This window comes from Topomyia yanbarensis, chromosome 3, assembly GCF_030247195.1.
Source record: "Topomyia yanbarensis strain Yona2022 chromosome 3, ASM3024719v1, whole genome shotgun sequence".
Taxonomy (NCBI): domain Eukaryota; kingdom Metazoa; phylum Arthropoda; class Insecta; order Diptera; family Culicidae; genus Topomyia; species Topomyia yanbarensis.
In genome coordinates, this window is record NC_080672.1 from 49,332,971 (window position 1) to 49,353,670 (window position 20,700).

The 20,700-nt window shown below is 40.0% G+C and overlaps 1 protein-coding gene across 2 annotated transcripts in view; it reads left to right on the top strand.

Moving 5' to 3' along the window:
- Window positions 1-18,679, top strand: part of LOC131691337 (MOXD1 homolog 2-like) — a 611,999-nt gene extending 593,320 nt beyond the window's left edge. For both annotated transcript variants that reach the window (XM_058977649.1, XM_058977648.1), the window contains one exon: window positions 1,713-18,679. In XM_058977649.1, coding sequence (XP_058833632.1) covers window positions 1,713-2,078 — 366 coding nt within the window. In that variant the 3' untranslated portion in view covers window positions 2,079-18,679. The remainder of the gene's footprint in view (window positions 1-1,712) is intronic.
- Window positions 18,680-20,700: the final 2,021 nt, after the last annotated feature.

Genomic DNA, 20,700 nt, shown 5'->3' on the forward strand with positions numbered 1-20,700 from the left:
AATTTCAAACATTGAAATTAAAAGTTCTCTTCCATACGCAAAATTTTGTAATAAATAAACTATATATAGTAGGAACAGGTTCAAATCGACCCAAAATGGAATCAAGCTACAACATTTAAGTTTGTCAGCCGATGTGCAAAAATTTACGAATTGTACGCATACTTCTCAAGTAATTAAAAGTTCGAATAAGCTAACTGCATAAGCTTCTCGTTTTAGGTAATTTTCCGATATGTTTCGTTTTATAATAGCGGCTTAATCAGCTTTCAAGATACGTTAAGCCTTAAGCATCTGCAAAGTTCGCTAATTTTTTTTTTATTTTATTTATTTAGCTATATTAATTCATTTTGGTCAATATATTCTGCTTATTTTATTAATTTTACTCAGATTCATCTTTTTATTTCATTTATACCTACTTTTCATTCATTCGATTTAATTACTCATATAATTGATTTTAATAATGTTTTTCCTTTAAATCATTTTAATCCGTTCATTAGTTTTATCAGTATTCTAATATTCGCATTCGGATTCATTTTATTCATTCAATGCATTTTATTACATTATTTGTTTTATGTATTGGATTAATTTCACTAATTTCATATTTTAATAATTATATCTAGTTTACTAATTTTCTCTCTCATTTTTTAATTGCTTTATTGATAATATTATTTTTTTGATTCACAGTAACTTTTCTGGACATTTTGTAATTTTTTTTTATTTTTCACTTTCCTCTTCTTTAAATTCGTCTTATTTTTTTTTTATTTTGACAACTTTATTTACAATTTCATTTTTGCAATTTCATTCGTTTGATTGACTTTATTCATTTTATTCGAGGGGTTTTCCATGCATGAAACTAATGAATGAGCAATCAGGGTTATGTATAGCAGTCCGCAGACGAGGCAACAGGACATGCGCCACAGAAAATATTCACTATGGATTTTGTTCTTACTATACGCACCCGGGAACAGCAACAGCGTGTCAGCAGTTATAACAAAATCTCTATTGAATATTTTTTGTCGCGTGTGTTCTGTCGTGTTCATTATAAACTGTCTGCAGACAGTTTATAATGAATGCTTCATCTCACTGCTAGGTGAATCAAATCGGAGTTTTGCTTCTAAAGTTCCTGGAACGAGAAAATCTTTTGGAGCGTATTACGGTTGTTTAAACTGTTTTATTAGTTGCAATATACAGTTTAATCTGTATTAAGTTTAAGATAAGTTTTACATTACATTCCACAATGTCCTCGAACATCGATTAATATCAAATTAGTTATGTAATTTGCGTTTTTACTTCGTCTCAACAGAATCCGACACTTAGTGCCAGAACTAAGATAGTAGTGAGCAAACCCAATTTTCTGCCTAGCGGAGAAAATTCAGTTTTTCCTAAATTTTCCCCGTGTGGAGAAATCTAGCATAGTGCAATGGATATTGCCTAACACCTCCCATCAATTCAAACTTCTGACTATAGTCCTGGTAGTAGAACTAAGGATGCATCGATTAACTTTGTTACTTTTAAAAATCTGTCCAACGACATTAATGAAACTTCTCAGAAGTTCTTAAAACCTCAGGTTATTACTGACAAATATTTCCAGGTTTAAATTGGTTCTATTTATTTTTCTTCAAATTCGAATTTTTATCAAAATATTTTTTAATTCAACCGCTCATACACCAAGTCATACATCAATTGTAACGTCATTTTCCAAACTTCCATTCCAGGGCACCGAAAGCCTGGACGGCTTCGCACCGAACATCACCAAATCGTACAAGCTGGCGAAATCGTGCAGCTTCAATCGGCCGCCGGCCGGTGCCGCTACCGGCGGAGGTCCGAACGTTGCCAACGTGCACTTCCAGAACCGAAATCACTACGTAACCGAGTCGGAAACGAACGTCGACCTGCCGCTGGTGGAGGACGACGAGCTGGACGACAACAACGTGATAGAGGGTGCCGCCCGGAGTAAAGTGTCGCGCAGTTCGGCCACCGAGTCGATGGGTCTGAGTGGCGCCTCGCTGGCCGGGATCCAGTGCCAGATGGTGGCGTATCTGCTGTTCATCATCTTCCTGAACTCGTTCCGGATAGCGTAAACCGCGGCGATGCCCTGGGTTCGTTTCCTTTCCGTTCCTCGGGTCGGGTCGGGTTGATACGTGGGTTTCCGCTTTCTGGTTTTTGGAAAGCTTGTAACTTTTCTACCCACCCCCTTTAGATGTATTTTCGGTGTTCGGGAGGCAAGCGGTAGAGAGAAGGTTTAGAACCATTTAACAATAAGTAGGCAACAAATTGCACACTGACTGTGGAGACTGGTGTTCCAGCTAAAAAATGTGGTACTGATAAAGTTTTTTTTGCTACGTCCTCTTACGAGGAGGTCGTTGTCCGTGAAGGACCAAGAACAGGTGATGATAGCAGAAGGGGGAAATTGTGTAAATAGTTCAGAGAAAAGTAAGATGGAAAAAAAGTTATTTTTAAATGGAGAAAATATCCTCGAAACTTTTCCTTTCGACTGTTTTTCTTTGCTTTTGTATAAAACAGTGATCCGTTAACGAGAGAGAGAAATAGAGAGTCCATAACCTTAAGCAAGATGCCACCCTGAAAATTCGAAAAAATGAGATAAAACATAGCATTAGTGCGAAGCCAGAGGTCGCAGAAAACAGCTCAGTAGTATGATAACTTTAATGAATATACTTTTATAATGGCAAAAGTTAAGTCAAGCCGGATCTTGGGGTAAAGTGTTTTGTAAATAGCAGTCCTATTTGTCCACTGTGTGTAACCCAATGCAATGGGGCAGAGCTGTTTGTAAATAGTGTTTTTGTACCAGAAGCAACAAGCCTGGGAGGACCCTTCTAGCGAAGCAACATTGTAGCAGATGTAAATTTTAGTGTCGTTAAACTAAGAAATGATGCCGTACTACGTAGTCTAGTCAGTAGCGAGATGATGAAACTGGTCTAATTTTTTTTGTTATAGCCTCTATACACACTGTTTTCTTGTTTCTGCTGTTTCCTGTATGAAAAGTAAGACAGACGACGTGCCCGTGGAGGGACGTCATAGGTTTCCACTTTACCCGCTTTGTTGAAATGTCTTTTTAAAGAAAGAGAAAGAGAATTATAACAAAAAAAAGTTTTACTCGGTAGTCCATTGAAGAAGGAACTAGAGCCTGGTGTCTTTCTGCTACGAAACCGAAACATTAAAGTATACATACTAGGAAAGTAGAACATCCCTCACCGAATCCACCGTAGATACCAGGAGTAGGATACGAAAAGTGGTAAATATGTTACCAATGTGTTTTGCCTGCACATAGAGAAAGAAAGATAGATAGCGAGAAAGAGGACGAGTGAGTGAGAGAGAGATAGAGAGTAACTTAAAGGGAGAGACAATCATAAACCTGCCAGCCGGTTGAAAAGCATAGAAAGAAACAATCTGGAATTTATGAGGAAAATGAGAAAAGTTTATTTTTGCGAAAGGAAGGAAACTGTGTCAGCACTTTTCAGTCTGTCTGCGAAGTTGGTGTGGAATGGGGCAAGGAAACGGTTTCTCGGTTCCTTAACTACGTACGTACTAGCAAGAAGAGATACCCTCATAATTTGTTCAGTTCTTGGGATTGGGTTGTTTTCCCTCTTCTTCGCAGGAAAGTGTTTGATTCCACATGATGGAATAATTCACGGTTCAGGTAGTGGAGCCTGGGGTAAGTGTAATGTATCACCGGGTGAAATCACACGTATAGAGCCGAGATGCGGGTGCACGTTTTAAAGAGCAACATAAAGCAGGTTTACGTGACTTGAATCGTTCTTGTGACCTAGGTTCGAGCACGTGTAGTGCTTGGTAGATTAGTCGATGAATTTTTTAGTAATATTTCAGTTTAATGAACAGCTATTTTTCAGCCATTGATTTTGTATGGAATATTGAATTGAATTTCGAAAATCGCAGTCGTCTTTGCTCGGGCAATAGTTTAAAAGTTCAAACGGAATACTCCATCAATGAAGAAGCGTCAATTCTTGGATTAGAAAGTATGCCAAGCTATTCATGGCTTTCTATGGTGAGTGGGGTGATGTTGTCGCGATAGCCAACAAACAATTATGCTGGATAATGGCTTGTCCAGTGCTTGGTCCGCTTGTACCTCAGCGTTGAAACTTTTTAAATTGTCTCTGACATTGCTAGGGTTGCCACCACTCCGGGTTTGACACGGAAACTCCGGTTTTCGGGAGCGGTCTACCGGCATCCAGGTTTCACATAAATTTCTCCGGGTTTGGTGGGAAGAAGCATGATTTCATTTTTTTTAAATTAATTGATTCTTTGCAAAATATTTAAAAAGTCTAAGTAAAGTATTACTCTGGTTCAGATTTATTTTGCCCGACTAACCCTTCATTTCAAGGTGGCGGAGATGAGTTCGCAAAATATCGCTGATTTCTTTCACAAAGCTATGAAAATGAAAAACAAATCAAATTTACTACAAATAAAGGAAAGTAATATTTCCTATATGCTACAATTGAAATGTAGCATCCCACAATGGTGTAAAAAAGATATTTTGCTGCAATTTTACCAAATCACTTTATAAAGTATGGCTGATTTGTTCTAATCCAACTGACCAACTGGCAGATTTGTTTTAAACCCAACTGACTAAGTCAACATCAAATGACTTCTTTTCGTGTTGTTGCTACTCCTGCAGCGCCCCTTAAACTGTTGGCTAGGGAAGTGAGTTTTGCCCCTTTGTTGCGTCCTATGATGCCGCAGCCCTGCCTCCTTTGCTTTCCTTTTCCTCTAAGTTATGGAGGAGAGCAATGCTCGTTCGACGTATCCACCACCGCGAGAGTAGCCGGTGCCTTTGTATTCTGGGTACTTAGCCAGAGAGGTGAAATACTACACCAGATTAAACCGACAAATCCGTTCTCAAACGGAAAAAATTCGCAGCTTTCTTTACTGTAACGTAGTAATAAAAAGTGATTAAAGTGCCTTGTTTTGACGTGAGTATCATAACAGTTCCTCGATGGCGGAGTGGTTAACTCACCCAACTAGAGATTCCTGCTTGAGGACATATCTTTTCTCGGTGTTTCCAATAAAAAGGTAAATTTTCACAGTTTCTTCATTCTCACCATTCCGGTCATTCCTGTCTGTTTTCCAGATTAAAGTGCTCTAAAACGCCGAGCAATCGCTTAGATTCCAATTTTTGTCTAGTCCCAGGTCAGTGAGAATCTCCGGGTCAAAGCCTCTCCAGAGGTGGCAACCCTAGACATTGCGTCAGTGACGGAGCATTCTATTTGATCTATAGCACTGTGAATATGATTATTGGGATTGTTGCGTTGCGTAAGCACGGTATACTTCGTAGATTGCAGACTCTCATTTCCAGCCAGACTACTTGAGGAGCATTGTTTGGGAATAACAATTGATCCAGTCCAAGCGAGAATTTCGCCTGAGAGCCACCATTGCGGGCCACGACCATCTTTACCGTAACTTGGGATGAGAAAGGAAGTGTTGATGTGGTACTTACTTAACGGAAGGCCCCGACTCAGTGACACTCCCATAAGTACCACGGATTGGGTAGTGGGTGGGTTGTTAGTTAGAATTCGCTTCAAGCAAGCGATGCGACTGAGAATATATTTTCGTGCATGTTTGAATAGTTGATTGACTGTAGGATACGTAAATCTTGTAGGCGTTTAAACTCTGGGTAATCGTTTATCGAGGTTGTTCCATCAAAAACAACTTGATCTCCGGACAGCCGGCTGTCGGGAGTGTTGAGTGTTAAACAATGAATTTAAAAGTGGTATGCTGGAACATTCATAAATTATGTCACGCAAAGATTACCCAATACTAACTAACTCTCTGTTATATTACCACGTTATTTTGCCACTTAATTTAATACGACTCAAATGATTTTAATTTTTCTTTCATTTTGTAGTAGCACATTAATGCCCCTACTCGCAAAAGTGTTCATGTTCTGTGGAATTTCCTATATACATGGCGCAATCGTGCGTAAAACGGCCGATTGCGTCAAAGTACATAATGTGCTCCCCTCCCATTCATGTCACAATTAGTCATATCTCTTCCTCCTAATAGCGTGGCAGAATTTATAAATGGTCCTTATTGGTATAATCACAAGCATATTGAGATCCTGTAACTTGAAACTTTCCATCTCGTTCGAGTAAACGTTCCGATCCCTAAACGATATTAACATCATGCACGAATCAAACACCCCCCGTTTCCAAATAGTACGAACTTATTCTTAGCTCATTATAATTGACCGATGAGTTAATGGACTAAAAGTAAAACAATAAATATGACCATAAAACATTTGTTCCTCGTGCTGAAATGATTGCCACAAATTGGTAATTGTAGTTGAATTGATCTTGCGAATTGTCAATGCTCCACCCTCATACATAATTCGAAAGTCATTCACTCATACAAGACCATGCGTATTTCCCACACGCATTAAATACCCAGTAGATTCGTTTCCTAGTTGGTCAAATAAACACTAAACAAACAAATAAATGAGTTTGCTCAGTCTAAAGAAATGTCAGCTCGATTGGCATCAACCGGCGGATACGTGTTCCCTTACAATGCCATCAAATGAAAGCACATTTAAAATTACATACGACAAAATATGTGCCATTCAAAATAAAACTTAGATTTCTTAATTATTTGCATTTGAAAAACGATCTGAAAAAATTAGTTGCATAACCAAGGGTGTTTATTTTCAAAGATAGCACTGCTGATGAAACACTTTATAAAAAATGGTGATAAGAGACGCGGACGAAAATAGCTGACCACCGCCAACAGCACTGTGAATACGGTTTTTGGGATTGTTAGAAATAAACTTAACAATAGTTTTTGTCTCATTTAGATTCACCAGACTCTCACATTTGGTTGTACATGTGGTCGGAGTTAAGTCAGATCGGATTAAGTTGCAAAATATCAAAAAGTGAAATAATTATATCAATGGATAAAGAATTTCTTCGGGTACATTTCACTTTAGCCAGAATTGTAATATGTTACAATAAGTATGAAATATGGCAAAAATTATTTTGGAATTATAATGTAAAGGATGATGTAATTCAAAATTTAAAGTCGTTTTTTCGAAATCAACACGATGTCATTTAGTCCGGTCTGACTTAACACCGACCATATGTGGATAGAAATTGATTGGTTATTTTATTATGCTTTATTTACAGCAAAAAGCGATTGGATGATGTCAGAATCCAGGAAATGTCTATAAAGTTTGAGGTAGCCTGTAACAACTTTTGACAATTTCTATAAACTACAAAGTGTTTCTGTTAAGTTCAGGTTCATCTTCAAAAACACTGAAAATCCTTTAAAGATATGTTAGCAAAAAATTAAAACTGCAAAAGTTATATTAAACATTTAGTTCTTTATGAAATGACCCTTAGTAAAGCTATAGTTTCGTTTTCATGATAACATTTTGCACTTTACAAGCGTTTTCTGTTATTTCAAATAGTGGGTGGGGAAGTCTTTTAAAATGTGAAAATTACCTTCTTAATAGTTCGATATAGAGCTTCGCACTCTTTTATAAAATTTTTAAAATCTTTGTCAAAGAGACTGGAGCTCCTAGTCTTTAACTTTTTACTTTACACGAGTTTTCGCCAAAAAAATAAGGTGTTTCTAAAAAAAATGTTTTAATTATATAATTTTTGCAGATTTGGTTTTTCGTTAGGATGACTTTAGAAATAGTTTCAGATATTTTGAAGCAGAACAATTTGTTTCAATGTACCAAAACTTTTTTTTATTCGTTCTTAAAAATTTCGTAATTACATTTCATTAATTTTATGCCTACTATGTTTTAACGGCCTGAGCTGGTTATGTCGATTGATCGCGGGAAGAATCCTAGCAGCTCGGCTGAGAGCGGCGAATGGCCCCCTTGAGGTTACCTCGGGTCCCGTTGCTGGGCCTGTAGGGTGCTGATGGGGAGTTCGTTGGGTTACTAGTTGTTTGGGTCATGGACGACCTCTCCTTCACCGTGAGGTTGTGGCAGAGGGCCTATTGATGGTGTGGTCATGGTGTGTTCCTGTTTGGATGCTTTCGAAGAGTCCGGTTTCGCTGATCTAGGCCGTGGGAAGTCTCTCCAGCACCCGCTAGGGGGTGTGACAGAAGGTCCACCGCGGTTTTTTTTTGGCCCAAACCTGCGATCTATTAATTACGCATATATCGTTAAATTTGAATCAATGATGCCTTCGCAGGAATTTGTCAACACTATAAGCCCTTTCATATAGTGTTGATATTTTTATGATTAATCTTCCTAAAATCTCCTGCAAGCGTATGTATTAAAATTATATCTATGGCAATATTGTTGAGCAAGCCTTTGCCAACAACTTTACTGAAGACAAAAAGTCTTTATCTTTAGTATCTTCGATTGCTGATTGTTTTTGGATGATCCCTTCAAAGTCAATTCAATAATACAACTTTTTAATTTTAATACATACGCTTGCAGGAGATTTTAGGGAGATTAATCATTAAAATATCAACACTATATGAAAGGGCTTATAGTGTTGACAAATTCCTGCGAATCATTCTGACAAGTTCGAGATGTTCCGTAGAAAGCTTTGAATTATCATAATGAAAATTTTTCTATATTATAAGAATGGCTTATCTTGTGTATTCTTAAAGTAATTTGGCTATAATAAGTAAATAAAGTGTGTCAAATGGGGATTGGTTGTTATCAGGAAAACGGCTGAGTTGACGTCAATGGTGATTTTGGACTACTCATCAAAAATAACAAGGTTTATCATTTGCTGTTATGATTTTCGTTTCGTTCGTCGTAAAAGTTGTGTAGATTGCTTCTTCTTTCAATGATTAAGATGTTATAGCTCGTTATATTTGGTTGACCCCCTGAAATATATATTTTAAAATATGTGTTCTATTATCATTCCTACGGGTTTCATATATTCTACGAGATCCAAGTATCGTCAAAATACACAATTTTTATTTACGTATAATTTTTCTTATCTCGAGTATTTTCGACAATATTTGACTTTTTTTTAAAAAAAACAATAGTTTTTTTGAAATCGTCTATAACTCTACTGGAGACAACGAGAGACAAGTGAACTCTATTGAATTTCCTTAGTGTTGATGTATCATTTATAATTGCAATCAGAGTTGGAGAACATGCCGAAGTTTAATCCATGATATTTAAGAAGTTATGTTGAATTAAAACCTGGAAGGGGTCATTCACAAACAGCGGTCTATAAGTACTATAAATAGGAATTTTTGGTCTTCAGTAAAGACGTTCGCAAAAACAAATTCTTTGAAATTTCTGAATACTTTCTTTATCTTGATTTTCATACTTTAAAAAAATGTAGCAAATATCTCACTTCAAGGGGGATCAATCACTATAACTATATCTTCAAAATAAAGGTTTTGGATCATCATAAAACAACCTAGAAGAAATCATTGCTGTACACTTTACCGTTGGCTAGTACATTCCGTATTGATTCTACCAGGTCATATTGTCGCTGGAGGACCTGAAGCTCTCGGCAGTTGAAGAGGAGATGTTCGGCAGAGAGTAGGGTGTTGCAAGATACACAGTTCGGCATTGGTTCCCTGCACATGGTCTGGGCGTGGGTCAGTCTGATGTATCAAGAGTCGGGAGAGTATTCTTTGCTCTTTTAGGTTTGCTCGGTCGGTCCAAATGTTCGCTGATTCCTTGACCTTCTGTGTATGGCCTTGGGATCTCCGCCAATGGTTGGTGAATCCGTGCCGCAGATTCAAGCTGAACTCTCTGTGGATGTTGTTGGTTGTTGAGATTTCGTCTTGAAGGCGGTCTCGTGCTCGTCTGCTGTGGTTGGCATCTATGTTCCCTTTGATAGTACTGTGGCAAAGTACCCAGCACAGTGTAACCAGTGGGTCTCGGTACGCCTCGTTGGCCTGCACAAAGTGATGGGTGGTCGTTCCGGATGCGATGTCCCTCAGTACTGACAGGGAGTCAGTGAGCAAAATTGTGGCTTCGTCTGTGTTCCTTTTGGCCATTTCCACAGCAATGGCTGCCGCTTCCGCTGTGAAAACTGTGCAAGAGGAGGGAAAATGGAAAGAGAGTCCGCTTCCCAATCTGCTGATTCCCGCTCCGACGTCATCATCCGCATTAGAGCCGTCGGTGTATTCTTTGAGATCTTGTTGGTACTTGCGGTTGATGAGTTCCCTGTGTCTCGATATAATGATGCTCGGGGGTTCATCAACCTTTATTGTGCGGGTAAGGATGTCGTTCAGGGTCGTACCTCACAGTCTCACGCGATGCAGTCGGGCGATGGTTGGGAGGGGCTTGTTGGTGAACTCCTGGTAGATGTTGGCTGTGAGAATGTGGTATTCGTTGCCCACTGTCTTCTCGAGGAAGTTTGGTGCCCTTTTAAGAGATACCTTGGCTGCTTCCCAGCACTCCGGTTTCGACAGAGGGTACTTTGGGCAGGGGTGTTTGTTAGTAATCCGGATGCTAACCGCACCGTTCCGTGGTATAGTGAGCAAAGGATAGTGGAGAGCCCATCTAAGTTTCGGCACGTGAATTCGATCTCGTAGAATATTTAGCTATTTATTAGGGATTAGGGATGTAGTTCTACGGATATTTTTGGGCTGACGGGAGCAGATAAGGCGGACCAGCTTCTTTCTGCTTTCACAGTCCTTTCTTTTCTTCGGAAGTGGGACGTCGACGTAAGTTACCTGTCGAGGGTAACTTCGAGGATCACTGGTCATTCCGAAAGGGTACAAAAGTGTCGTTGCGGTGGATTGACTTGCAGGTGGCTAGGTGGTTCGTGCCGCAGCAGTGAGTAATAGTGCATTTTTCGACGGAGATGTTGAACCCTGCGGCGAGTGCCCATTGGCCGACGGCGGTGGCGGCCGCCTATAACGATATCCGAGTACGCAACAAGGTTTTCCCCAGGGCCACCAGGTTGATACCACAGCAAGCATGGAGCCTTGCGGCTCTCCGTTGGGATAAGGTCCCGTCTATATAGATCCGGAAGCGGCAGTCGGTGAGATAATTTGGATGAATGTGCCGAGGTTTCCCTGTAGACTTCATCATTTGAGATCTTGGAGCACGCCTTCTTGCCACACTGTGTTGTAGGCTTTTGCTACGTCGAGGATGACGATATTGGCGTGTAGGTTTTCTAATATGGCCTGTTACCGGTTATCTAGTACGGCTCTCTTAGCCCTCGAGGATTGCTTTCCGAGACCCGGAAGGGAAATCGATCTAAACCCCAAGCTACTGGTCAGACCAACGGGCGCGAAAGACCTCTTTGGGTCCTCGAGTCCCAGGGTCGTTGAAGAGGTGATGGGGAGGCGTTCGGACTTTGTTAATAACGATATTTGGGGGTTAGTTTTAAACGTTCTATTACTCATTCTCAAACACAAGATGACGACGATTTTATGGTAGCTGGTTGAGCACGGCGGTGGCTGTGACGGTGGTGAAACGGGCCGATGGGAGCGAAGCGGGATTCATAGCGGAACGGTTACAGGCGGCTGGCGGGTGAGTGGCTTTGGTTCTTGTAGCGATGGCCACTTGTTACAAACGACGGTTTACCTTCATCGTAGCAAGCGGCGGGGCAATGCGAGGGCCTACGTTGGGTAGCGGATAGTTGCTTCTAATTACGACCGCGAGGCGGACGGGTTTCTCCAGAGGCACGAATACCGGGTAAGTTGACGACTTCCTGGACACAATCTAGCGCGGTCCGCAGACCACCTCGTCCTTGGCGATTGGCAGATGGAAGTTTTGGCGAAATTTACCACCAGGATCTGCGACGACGACCTCCTTTTCGTATTAGCCGTTCCGACACAAGGCACGATTACGGCGAGAAGTCTCTTTGTCCAGTCTTGACTAAACTCCACGTTTATCAGTGAACCTATCCTATCAGCCTACCTAGCCGTCCTTAAAAAACTTTTACTTGGTTGATAAAACGATGCGTTCACTTCCACGGTCTAGATACAAGAGAGCTAGTGTAATTTTCTTGGCTCCCACTAGGCTTTCGATCCTCCTCTTTCAGTCCTGTTCCCTTATCCAGCATCCGGTCCACTCGTCTAATTTTTGTCATCTCATTTTCTCACTCCCCAAAAGCTGGGGTTTTTATTTTGCTTCCCACTGGTTTGCATCGCCGCGAGTAAATAGGGTTCTAAAACCTCCTCCCTACTCCCGCGCATACCAAAACGTTGAAAATTGCTATTTTGTTTTCTCGCGATAATTTTGGTAAAGTGTAACACTTCATGGTTACAGGCCTTGTCGACCACTTCCCCGAGGGATCTTAGGTGGGCTCCTTTTCCGAGTCCTTTTCGGAAAGCAAATTGACGAGGGTCAAGGAGTTTGTGCTCTTTCAGCCACGTAGTCAGTCGCCGGGTGTCCATCCTTTCCAGAGTGTTGGCGGTGCAGGAGAGCAAGCTGATTTGCCGGAAGTCGTTAGTGGTACGGCTGCCCAGGCATTTTTTGGGAATGAGTCCATGGGCCAGTTTCCTTTCTTCTGGGAAGGACCCGAATTCCCAGATTGCACTGAAAGAGTCCTTAAGGGCCCTTTTCCCTCCGGTACTGAGGACGGTGGTGAGTTCCATTACAGTGAAGGGTTTTTTGTAGGAATTAGGCATGAACGTGGTCGGAGACAACAAGCTTTTTAGTCTCTTTAAGTACTGGACGAAGGCAGCAGGCAAGACTTCGTCAGCGGATAAGCATTGGAAGTGGTGTCCTATCCGATGGTGGTGCTGCCGTTCAGTATCACTCCGTCAACTTCTTCGATGAGTCGGATGAATTCGTTGTCTCTCTGACAACATTTGTCCCAGTCCCAAGCCGTATGGTGGGCGTTAAAGTCCCCCATTTCGACAAACGAGGCGGGCGTCTGATTTATCAAGCTGGATAGTTTGTTTCTGATGTTGGTGGTTACCTGGGGTATGTACAAGCAGACTAAGGAGCAGCGAATGGGGTACGATATTCTCCTTGCGACCGTGACCAGTTCGGTGTTTAGTTGTAGATGCGTTGATAACAACTCTGTCTTGATGATCTTCTTGGCCGCAATGCTGAAGCCAACAGATTCGGCCCATCGCCCAACAGCTAACAGACGACTGGATCTTCCTCCTGGTATGTAGCTTTGGATGGCCTTTGGCAACAATGACTCTGTCATCCGCATAAACGAAAATAAATTCCCCGATCTGAAGTGCTGCGAATAGTGAATTCTTTCCCACTAGGAACAACGTAACGGCGATAACAGATCCCTGGTGGACCCCGTTGACTTCGCATAATTCATCAGAGACTCTTCCACCAATTTCAACTCTTAAACGCCGACTGTTCATAAACTTAATTCTCCTCCTCCGGATGCTTCCACTTATTCCCCATTCATGTAGTTGGCGCAGTATATCTTCTCTCCAGACACTGTTTTATGTTTTGGCGATGTCGAGTATCACTATATCCGCTGTGGATCCCATCCTGCCTCGCTCCCTATAGTACTTTGCTTAGTTACCTGGTCCAAGACCTTTCCTAAATGAAAATTACCTCTTGTTCAGGAGTTGGTTATCCCGCAGGAATGACACAAGCCTGCGATGCACCATCCTTTTGAGGATTTTAGCTGTGCATGATACCAGGTTTATCAGACGATAACCACCCGCTTCTCTATTTCCTTGAATTCTTTTTGAGATTTGTATCGCCAGTAACTTAGGCGAATCGTCAGGAAATTGACTGTCTTCCCACAACCTAGTAAAGCTGTTTAGTCAAGATTTCTTTGCTATTGGTGGTAGATGTTGAAGAAGAGGATACGTCCAGTCTGGCAGATTTGCTTCTGACCGTGCTTAAGGCTATGCGAAAAAAACTCTATTGTACATTTCGTTGGGTGCGGAGGCGAAGACAGTTGGTATTGTCTTGATAACCTTCTTCTTTTTTAAGAAGTTCAGTGGAAGCGTCTTGTCTGAGGATGTTTGCTGAAAAAACTGACCGTGATGATTGACGATCTCCATCGGATCAATTGTGGTTACTCCATTGCTTGTTATTGGGTATCCTGTGTGTCTCCATTTGTCATTGATTGCATTAGTTCTCCTCCACATTTCCGCTGTCGTTTAGTTTAGTCCGATGCCGTCTAGGAAGGCAGCCCAACTGTCGTCTTTCGCTTCCTGTATTGGTACGTGACCTTCGTTACTTTTTTTTCGAAATTTAGTCTATCTTGCGTTTCATTCTGGATACACCCAAAACGAATCTTTGAGAGCGGAAATGTATCTGTTTTTTTTCGCTCTCGAACTGTGAGCGATAAGCTCCCAAACGATGCGTTAGTGTTCAACCAACCTCATACTTGTGCAATACAATATCGTACCACATAGCTACACGCTGTTGGCTCATGCAGTGCAGAGATAACTTGAATAACACATACCATCGTCTCCATGCTGTCCCATTTGTGATGAGAAGTTTGCTGCAATGATGAGAAGTTATATATATTTATATATAGCTCATTCGAACTACTCATTATGTGTCCTTATGGCCTAAGGTGTAAAGTAGGCGTTTTACCGAGTAGATGTTTGTTGGTTCCAGTTCTGACGCTACCCGGTAATCTTTTTTTCTAGTTAGGCTTATTTCCCAACACATACATACAAACGAAATATTAATAACAGCGGGGAAATGGTACAAAGCAAAATGCGTCAATGACCATGCTGAAATACCGACGGTGGGGAGGCAAACGATATTATCGCATTCATCATTAGTGTGAAGCTTATATATGTCATTTTAATATTGCACCAGTGTGTCGTCATGGTACGGGTAGTAAAGAGGTGTTTTTACCGAATAGAAGTTTGTCGGTTCTAATCTAGAATCTGATATCAGGATTTTTTTTACTGGAAGTTTCAGGTCACTAGCTATTTATAGCAGCGGAGAAAAGAATGAAACAAAACAAAATACAATGCAGCAACAATGATGATGAGATTGCTTGTGGTGGTTGGGTGGGGGGTTCCTGATTCCTGGGTGGGGGGAATGTAAGGTGTAGAAGAAAGATACGAAACCAAATACTAACAAAGTTTCCTTGTATGTGAGTGTGTGTCATCGTTTTTTTTTCTTTTCGTGAGCGTTGTGCTCATCTTGAATTGTGCGCGAACAGCTCAATGTTCAAAAAGGATTGCTTTTGGGAACGAGATTGTGAGCCCAAAAACAGAAAATCTGACCGCGCCGTTTTGGGTGTATGTTTGTTTTCACACCCTGTGAAAACCCTTATGCTACCCCAGCTAAGGGTTTGTGCATTGGGCCGAAGTCCCAAGGGTTGCAGGTTCGAATCCTGCCTCGGGGGTGATTTTTTCACATAACTGCTTTTGTTTAACTTGCCATTTCGATTTGTTCTCCCTGTGGTATATCACCAATGAAGTCATAACCAACTATTGAATCAGAGTGTGGATAGAGGAGAAAGCAACAATTGAATCACTAGGTGGTTTAAAACAGGCTTTTACTTTACAACTCACTCGGAATCCACATTGATTTTTTGCTGACTTCAACGAAACATATTCAGTGGAAGCAATTTCTCACAACTCTTGCGAAAATATCTAAAAAATATCTAATATCTAAGAACTGACGAATATTTATAAGTAGAGTTCAACTGTGACGGTTTACTGTAAATTTTACTTCTATTTTGACGGCCTCGTCAGTTTTTAAAAAATGGTGCCAAACAGCACCGACGTGTCCAAATATTAAAATTCATTTCACTCACCATTTAAAGACAGATAAAGCCGTTAAAAACAAAGTAAAAGCTACACTAATAACTGACAAAATCGAGGAACAACTGCATTCCAATAAATCATAGCGGATCTCGCTTCAATTTTTATTTTTTTAAAAAGCCACATCAGCTGTAATAGAGACCACACCCTCATCTGCAAACTGCCTTAGCGTAAAGGAATTGACAAGCCTTTCGGCAATGTCATTCAAGTAAAAGTTGAAGAGACGGGGACTAAGACATGAGCTCTGGGGAAGGCCATTGTAGCTAATTAGTGATGTCGATAAATCACCAAGTGAAAAATGCATGTGTTTTTGAGACAATAAGTTTAGCAAAAAGTTGTTTTATTTTTAGTGAAAGACCAAACTGGTGCTGTTTCTCAGAAGGAATGTTGTTAGAAACTCAATCCAAAGTCCCTTCAATATCCAGCAAAACCGATGCCATCTGCTCTTAGCTTGCATAGGCCATTTGAATTTCTGTTGGGAGCAACGCAAGACAATCGTTCGTCCTTTTGCCTTTGCGGAAGCCAAGTTGTGTAACTAACAGTAAGCCATTTGCTTCGACCCAATTGTCGAGGCGAAACAAGATTATTTTCTCGAACAACTTTCGGATACAGGACAGCATTGCAATCGGTCGATACGATTTGTGGTCGGAGAGCGGTTTTTCTGGTTTCAGATGGCGATGACCTTAATTTGCCTCCTGTCATGAGCGAAACAAAACAAAACAAAGAAACGAATCCTGGAGAGAATAACGAGACAGTCAATATTGTTCGACAACATATCGAAAATTAATATTATTTGTTCTCCCTGTGGGATATCAAATGATACGCTGCGCCCTTGGTACCGATTCGTGCTTATAAACTGCTGGTCAAATAATTAGTAGGCATCCGTTTCCTTCCTTCGCAAAGACACCTGAAATGAGTTAGAAGACACCTGGCTAATGCTAATATAAAGAGTGGGCTACTGCGCCCATCGATTCGTTCACAAAGGATTGAGCAATACATTGGTTGAAAGTGAAACTCGGCAAAAAAAGAATGAAGTAAACTGATTGCAAGTTCGGACTACCGGCAGTCAAACTTGCAGTGTTAACGAGAAAGAATTTGAAGAGAAGAAGTAAACTGAATAGAACTATAAAATTTATTTTATATATTTTCTACCATGGGAAGAAACTAACGAAAACACACAGAAAAAAAATCATACAGAAAGAGGAAAAGAAATATATGCAAATGTGATATCGTAAATTAAAACTAAATAAATGAATGAGCATTAAGTGGTTGTAAATACGTTTTGTAGTGAACTATTGTATAGAAAAGTGGGAAAGCAAACCCTCGAAACCAGTCACGGAATCCGTTGGCAAGAGCGAAAACAAAAAAAAATACATCGTGTAGCACATAGCATTAACGAGAAAAAAGTAATCAAACCGTTTCTATCAGTTTAGCTTTTGTTTCGATTTCCCACCCTCGTTCAAACCAACAGCTCGGCTGGCTACCTTGGTTCTATCATTCGTAAGCTTGGAAGTACAACAGTATACGCATACCAGACCGTAGTCTAATTTTTCACTAACAAAAAAGTCCGCTATTTAAAAGTAAATATCATCCCCTTTGAAATTTATTTTCGGCTGGGAATTGTAGGGTCAACAATCTGTTTTCACAGCTTTCAATATCAAATGCTTATGACGACCTAAAATATTGTGAATAACTTGAGATGAAATGTTTTCTTTTCTGTCTAGTTTGTTGAAAAAAAAACCTGAGTTCAAGCATTTTCAGATAATTACTTTTTGTTCCCTAATTAATATTAATGACCACGACGTTTGAATTAAAATTTTACAATTCAATTGATAATAGCTAAAACCTATATGTTCCGTGCTTTGCTATCAGTACATAACTTTTCGGGACGTCCTGTTTTCCTCCTAAAAATCCTACCTCTTTCAGTGTCTCATAACCTAGCTAGTGCAGAGAAAGAGAGTAAAATTTCCATCCAGAAAAAAAAGTTCTACAGTATTCAGCGCCTTTCGAAATAAAAACTTAACACACACACACAGAAACCAAATCGAGATAGAACAATGCTATAGTGAACAGACAAAAAATTGAATATTTAAATAAATAGTGAGAAAAACGCGCAAGAACAAAAAACACCTGTACTTCTTCAACCTGCAATCGAAATACTACTACCACAACTACTACTAGCACCGTGAAAAGCGATAGAATATTAGCAGCAAAGGGCAGTCACACCGAAAAACGAGAGAAAATTTCATTACCAGACATAAAAAAAACGAACACAAAAGCTAAAAGAATTTAAAGCTAGTAGGAAAAATCGGATTGTTTTTTGTGTTTGGTTCCTAGCGAAACCGCAACCGCTTTCTGTTTCCAAGTTTTGCATTTCAAAATGAAAATTAAATTATATTCAAATGAGTGTTGTGAGTCCTAGGATGAAACACGTAACGAGAAAAAAAACAATACCCGTTGTTTCAGCCAAGCCACGTTATCTAGGACGACGACGCGACTAGCATACCAGTACTGAGCGGATCGGATTTAGAGGAGTTTGGGTTGAACTGAAATTGGAACCATTTAGTCGTAGCAGACGGAAGAATCAGAGCAGATGGGTAACTGTTTTTGCTCTAAACTGTTTGTTTTTGGGCTGTTTTTTTCTTTTCACGGGGATAGGAAGACTCATTAGCGCGGTAGAGCGAAATTCCGCAGTAAATTGTGAAAATTAGAACAATATTTTGTGCTAAAACAGTAGATAAAGTCCAAACGTAAGGTGGCATAGTCGTGAAATTTAAGTTAGGAGCAACCCCCCAAAATAGTGAGATGGATGAAATCAAGTATGCGTATGAATGGGTCCGAAGATTAATCAAAGTAGAAATACAGATGGAAGAATTAAACAAGCTGATACTTGTGTGCGTTAAGGTAGGCAGTTAAGAGGGAAAAGCGAGAAAAATGTGAACAAAGTTACTGTAAATCAAGAGCAAATGTTGTAAAACTGAAATACTAAATGAAAACAAGTGGAAAAAGCAATACGAAAGTAAAATAAATTTAGATATCAAAGTAGGCTGGTTGTGATTTTTTTCGAGCTGCTATATCCGAAATATCCTGCTTTTCATTTTCGCTTTTATAACAACAAAAGTCAACTGTAATGAATCATTGTCCAATGATGCAATCATATCTTAACGTTGGCGGTTCTAACAGTTTAGTGATATCGCTCCCAGTTTTCCAATTACCTAACCCGAATGAGATTGAAACATCTACTAGCCGCTGCTAGTAACCAATTTAAAGAGACCCACTGTATTATTATTGCAGCTCCCTTCGGTTATGATTAATTAGTTATCAACTACAAATTACCAGCCAAGCCGCACCGTCAATATCGGTAGGAGGTAGTTCCAAGGCGCAGCTCGTCGTGATCACGTTAGCTTCGCTACCGCGTAGCCGCCACCACAGTTAGAAGGCTGTTAAAAAAACCACAGCAGCCTACTGCCAATTGCCGCCTGCCGGCAAACAAGCAGTAGCCGCGGTAAATACATGTACTTACCTAGTAGGATACTGTGGCGGGAAGTAAGCAGGAGCTAATCATCTGCATTGTACAAATAGCGCAACTTTATGGCGGGGATACCACGGGTATAGTAGCTGGCAATATTCGCAATGGCGCAATTTTTGCGCCAAGCTGGTTACCTACAGAGCGGTGAAGATCGCACGTCGGATCTCGCTTTTGCGATGAAAATGTTGTAATAATCAGGAGTCTTTGAGTATGCGGTAGGCACGGACCGGATGGGCTGTAAATCATGTTTCAAGCAGTTATAAGCGGTATTTTTATTTGAAGGGCTTGCCGAACACCAGCAATTTGAATAGACAAAGGCAGAAACAGATTCGGTTGATCAGGTATGTATGTTGGAATTGAATTAGTGTAGACTAATTAGCAAATGAACCTGGGTAATTTCATATTTTTACTAACATCAGCCCAACACAAAATTTATTTTATTAAATTAAAAATTAAATTAAATTAAATACATACTCCAAGGTAGCACACATCTCGATCTGTGAGCTCAACGAAAAGTCAACTTGGACTACCAAACTCTTCAGCTTCGTCTTGAAAAGCCGATCTTGCCAGAAACAATTCAAACCAGCAACACTGCATAATCAAAGCAGGCTGTATGCTATATTATCATGTTTGCTAGTTGAATCACGTATTACCGATTGTCAGATTTTTTTCGGTCAAAAGTTTTGCAGTTGTTTCTGTTTATTGTGTTTACGTATTGAAATAAAATAGAGTGGAAAATGCACATAAAATTTACTTGAATTTTAAATGTTAAATTTATAAAAACATATGTTTCGCTTACCCCTTTGTCTGTCTTACTTACAATTCCCCAAAGTGAAATTTGAAAAATCACAAAAAAAATAATTGGACGAATTAGAAACGTTCCTTACGACCACGAATTCGTCTACGTTCCTTAGCGGTTGTTTGTCCAGTGACCATTTGTGTGATATCAGGAAAGCCAACCCCTTCACTCCCATGTTCATAAACAATAACGTTTTTAAAGAGCTATAACGTTTGATTTAGAAAAGATTTTCTCACAATAACAAGTAAGACTAATAATTGTGACTATTATATTTCATTTGAGCACTAACAGTTACAAGTATTATGTCTAGTACAGAAGTTATTGCAATTGATCTGATTGGATTCCGATGGAGCAGTACTGCCAGGGACAGTTTAAGTTGCCGACAAAAAACTAAATTTTGATGAATCTTCGTTATTTTGCAATATGATTGAAAATTAATAAAAATCTATCAATATAGAACGTTTTTGACTACGTTTTCCACGCAATTGGTCTATTGTAAATATTCTAGGAGAATGGTATTTAGCATTGAAAGGTAAAAATTGAGCAGCTTCTGACACTGCGAGGGAAGTACCAATCGACATGAAAAAAGATTTTTCGGGTTTTTTGACCCCGCCGTTTTCAAGAAAAATTAGTTTTGAAACCCTATAAACCCTAAAAAGTTGGGCATGAAAGGGTTAAGAGGTTTTTTACACAAAGATTTTGGTATGAAACATGCCGAAGTTTATTAAGAGGCTGAGAG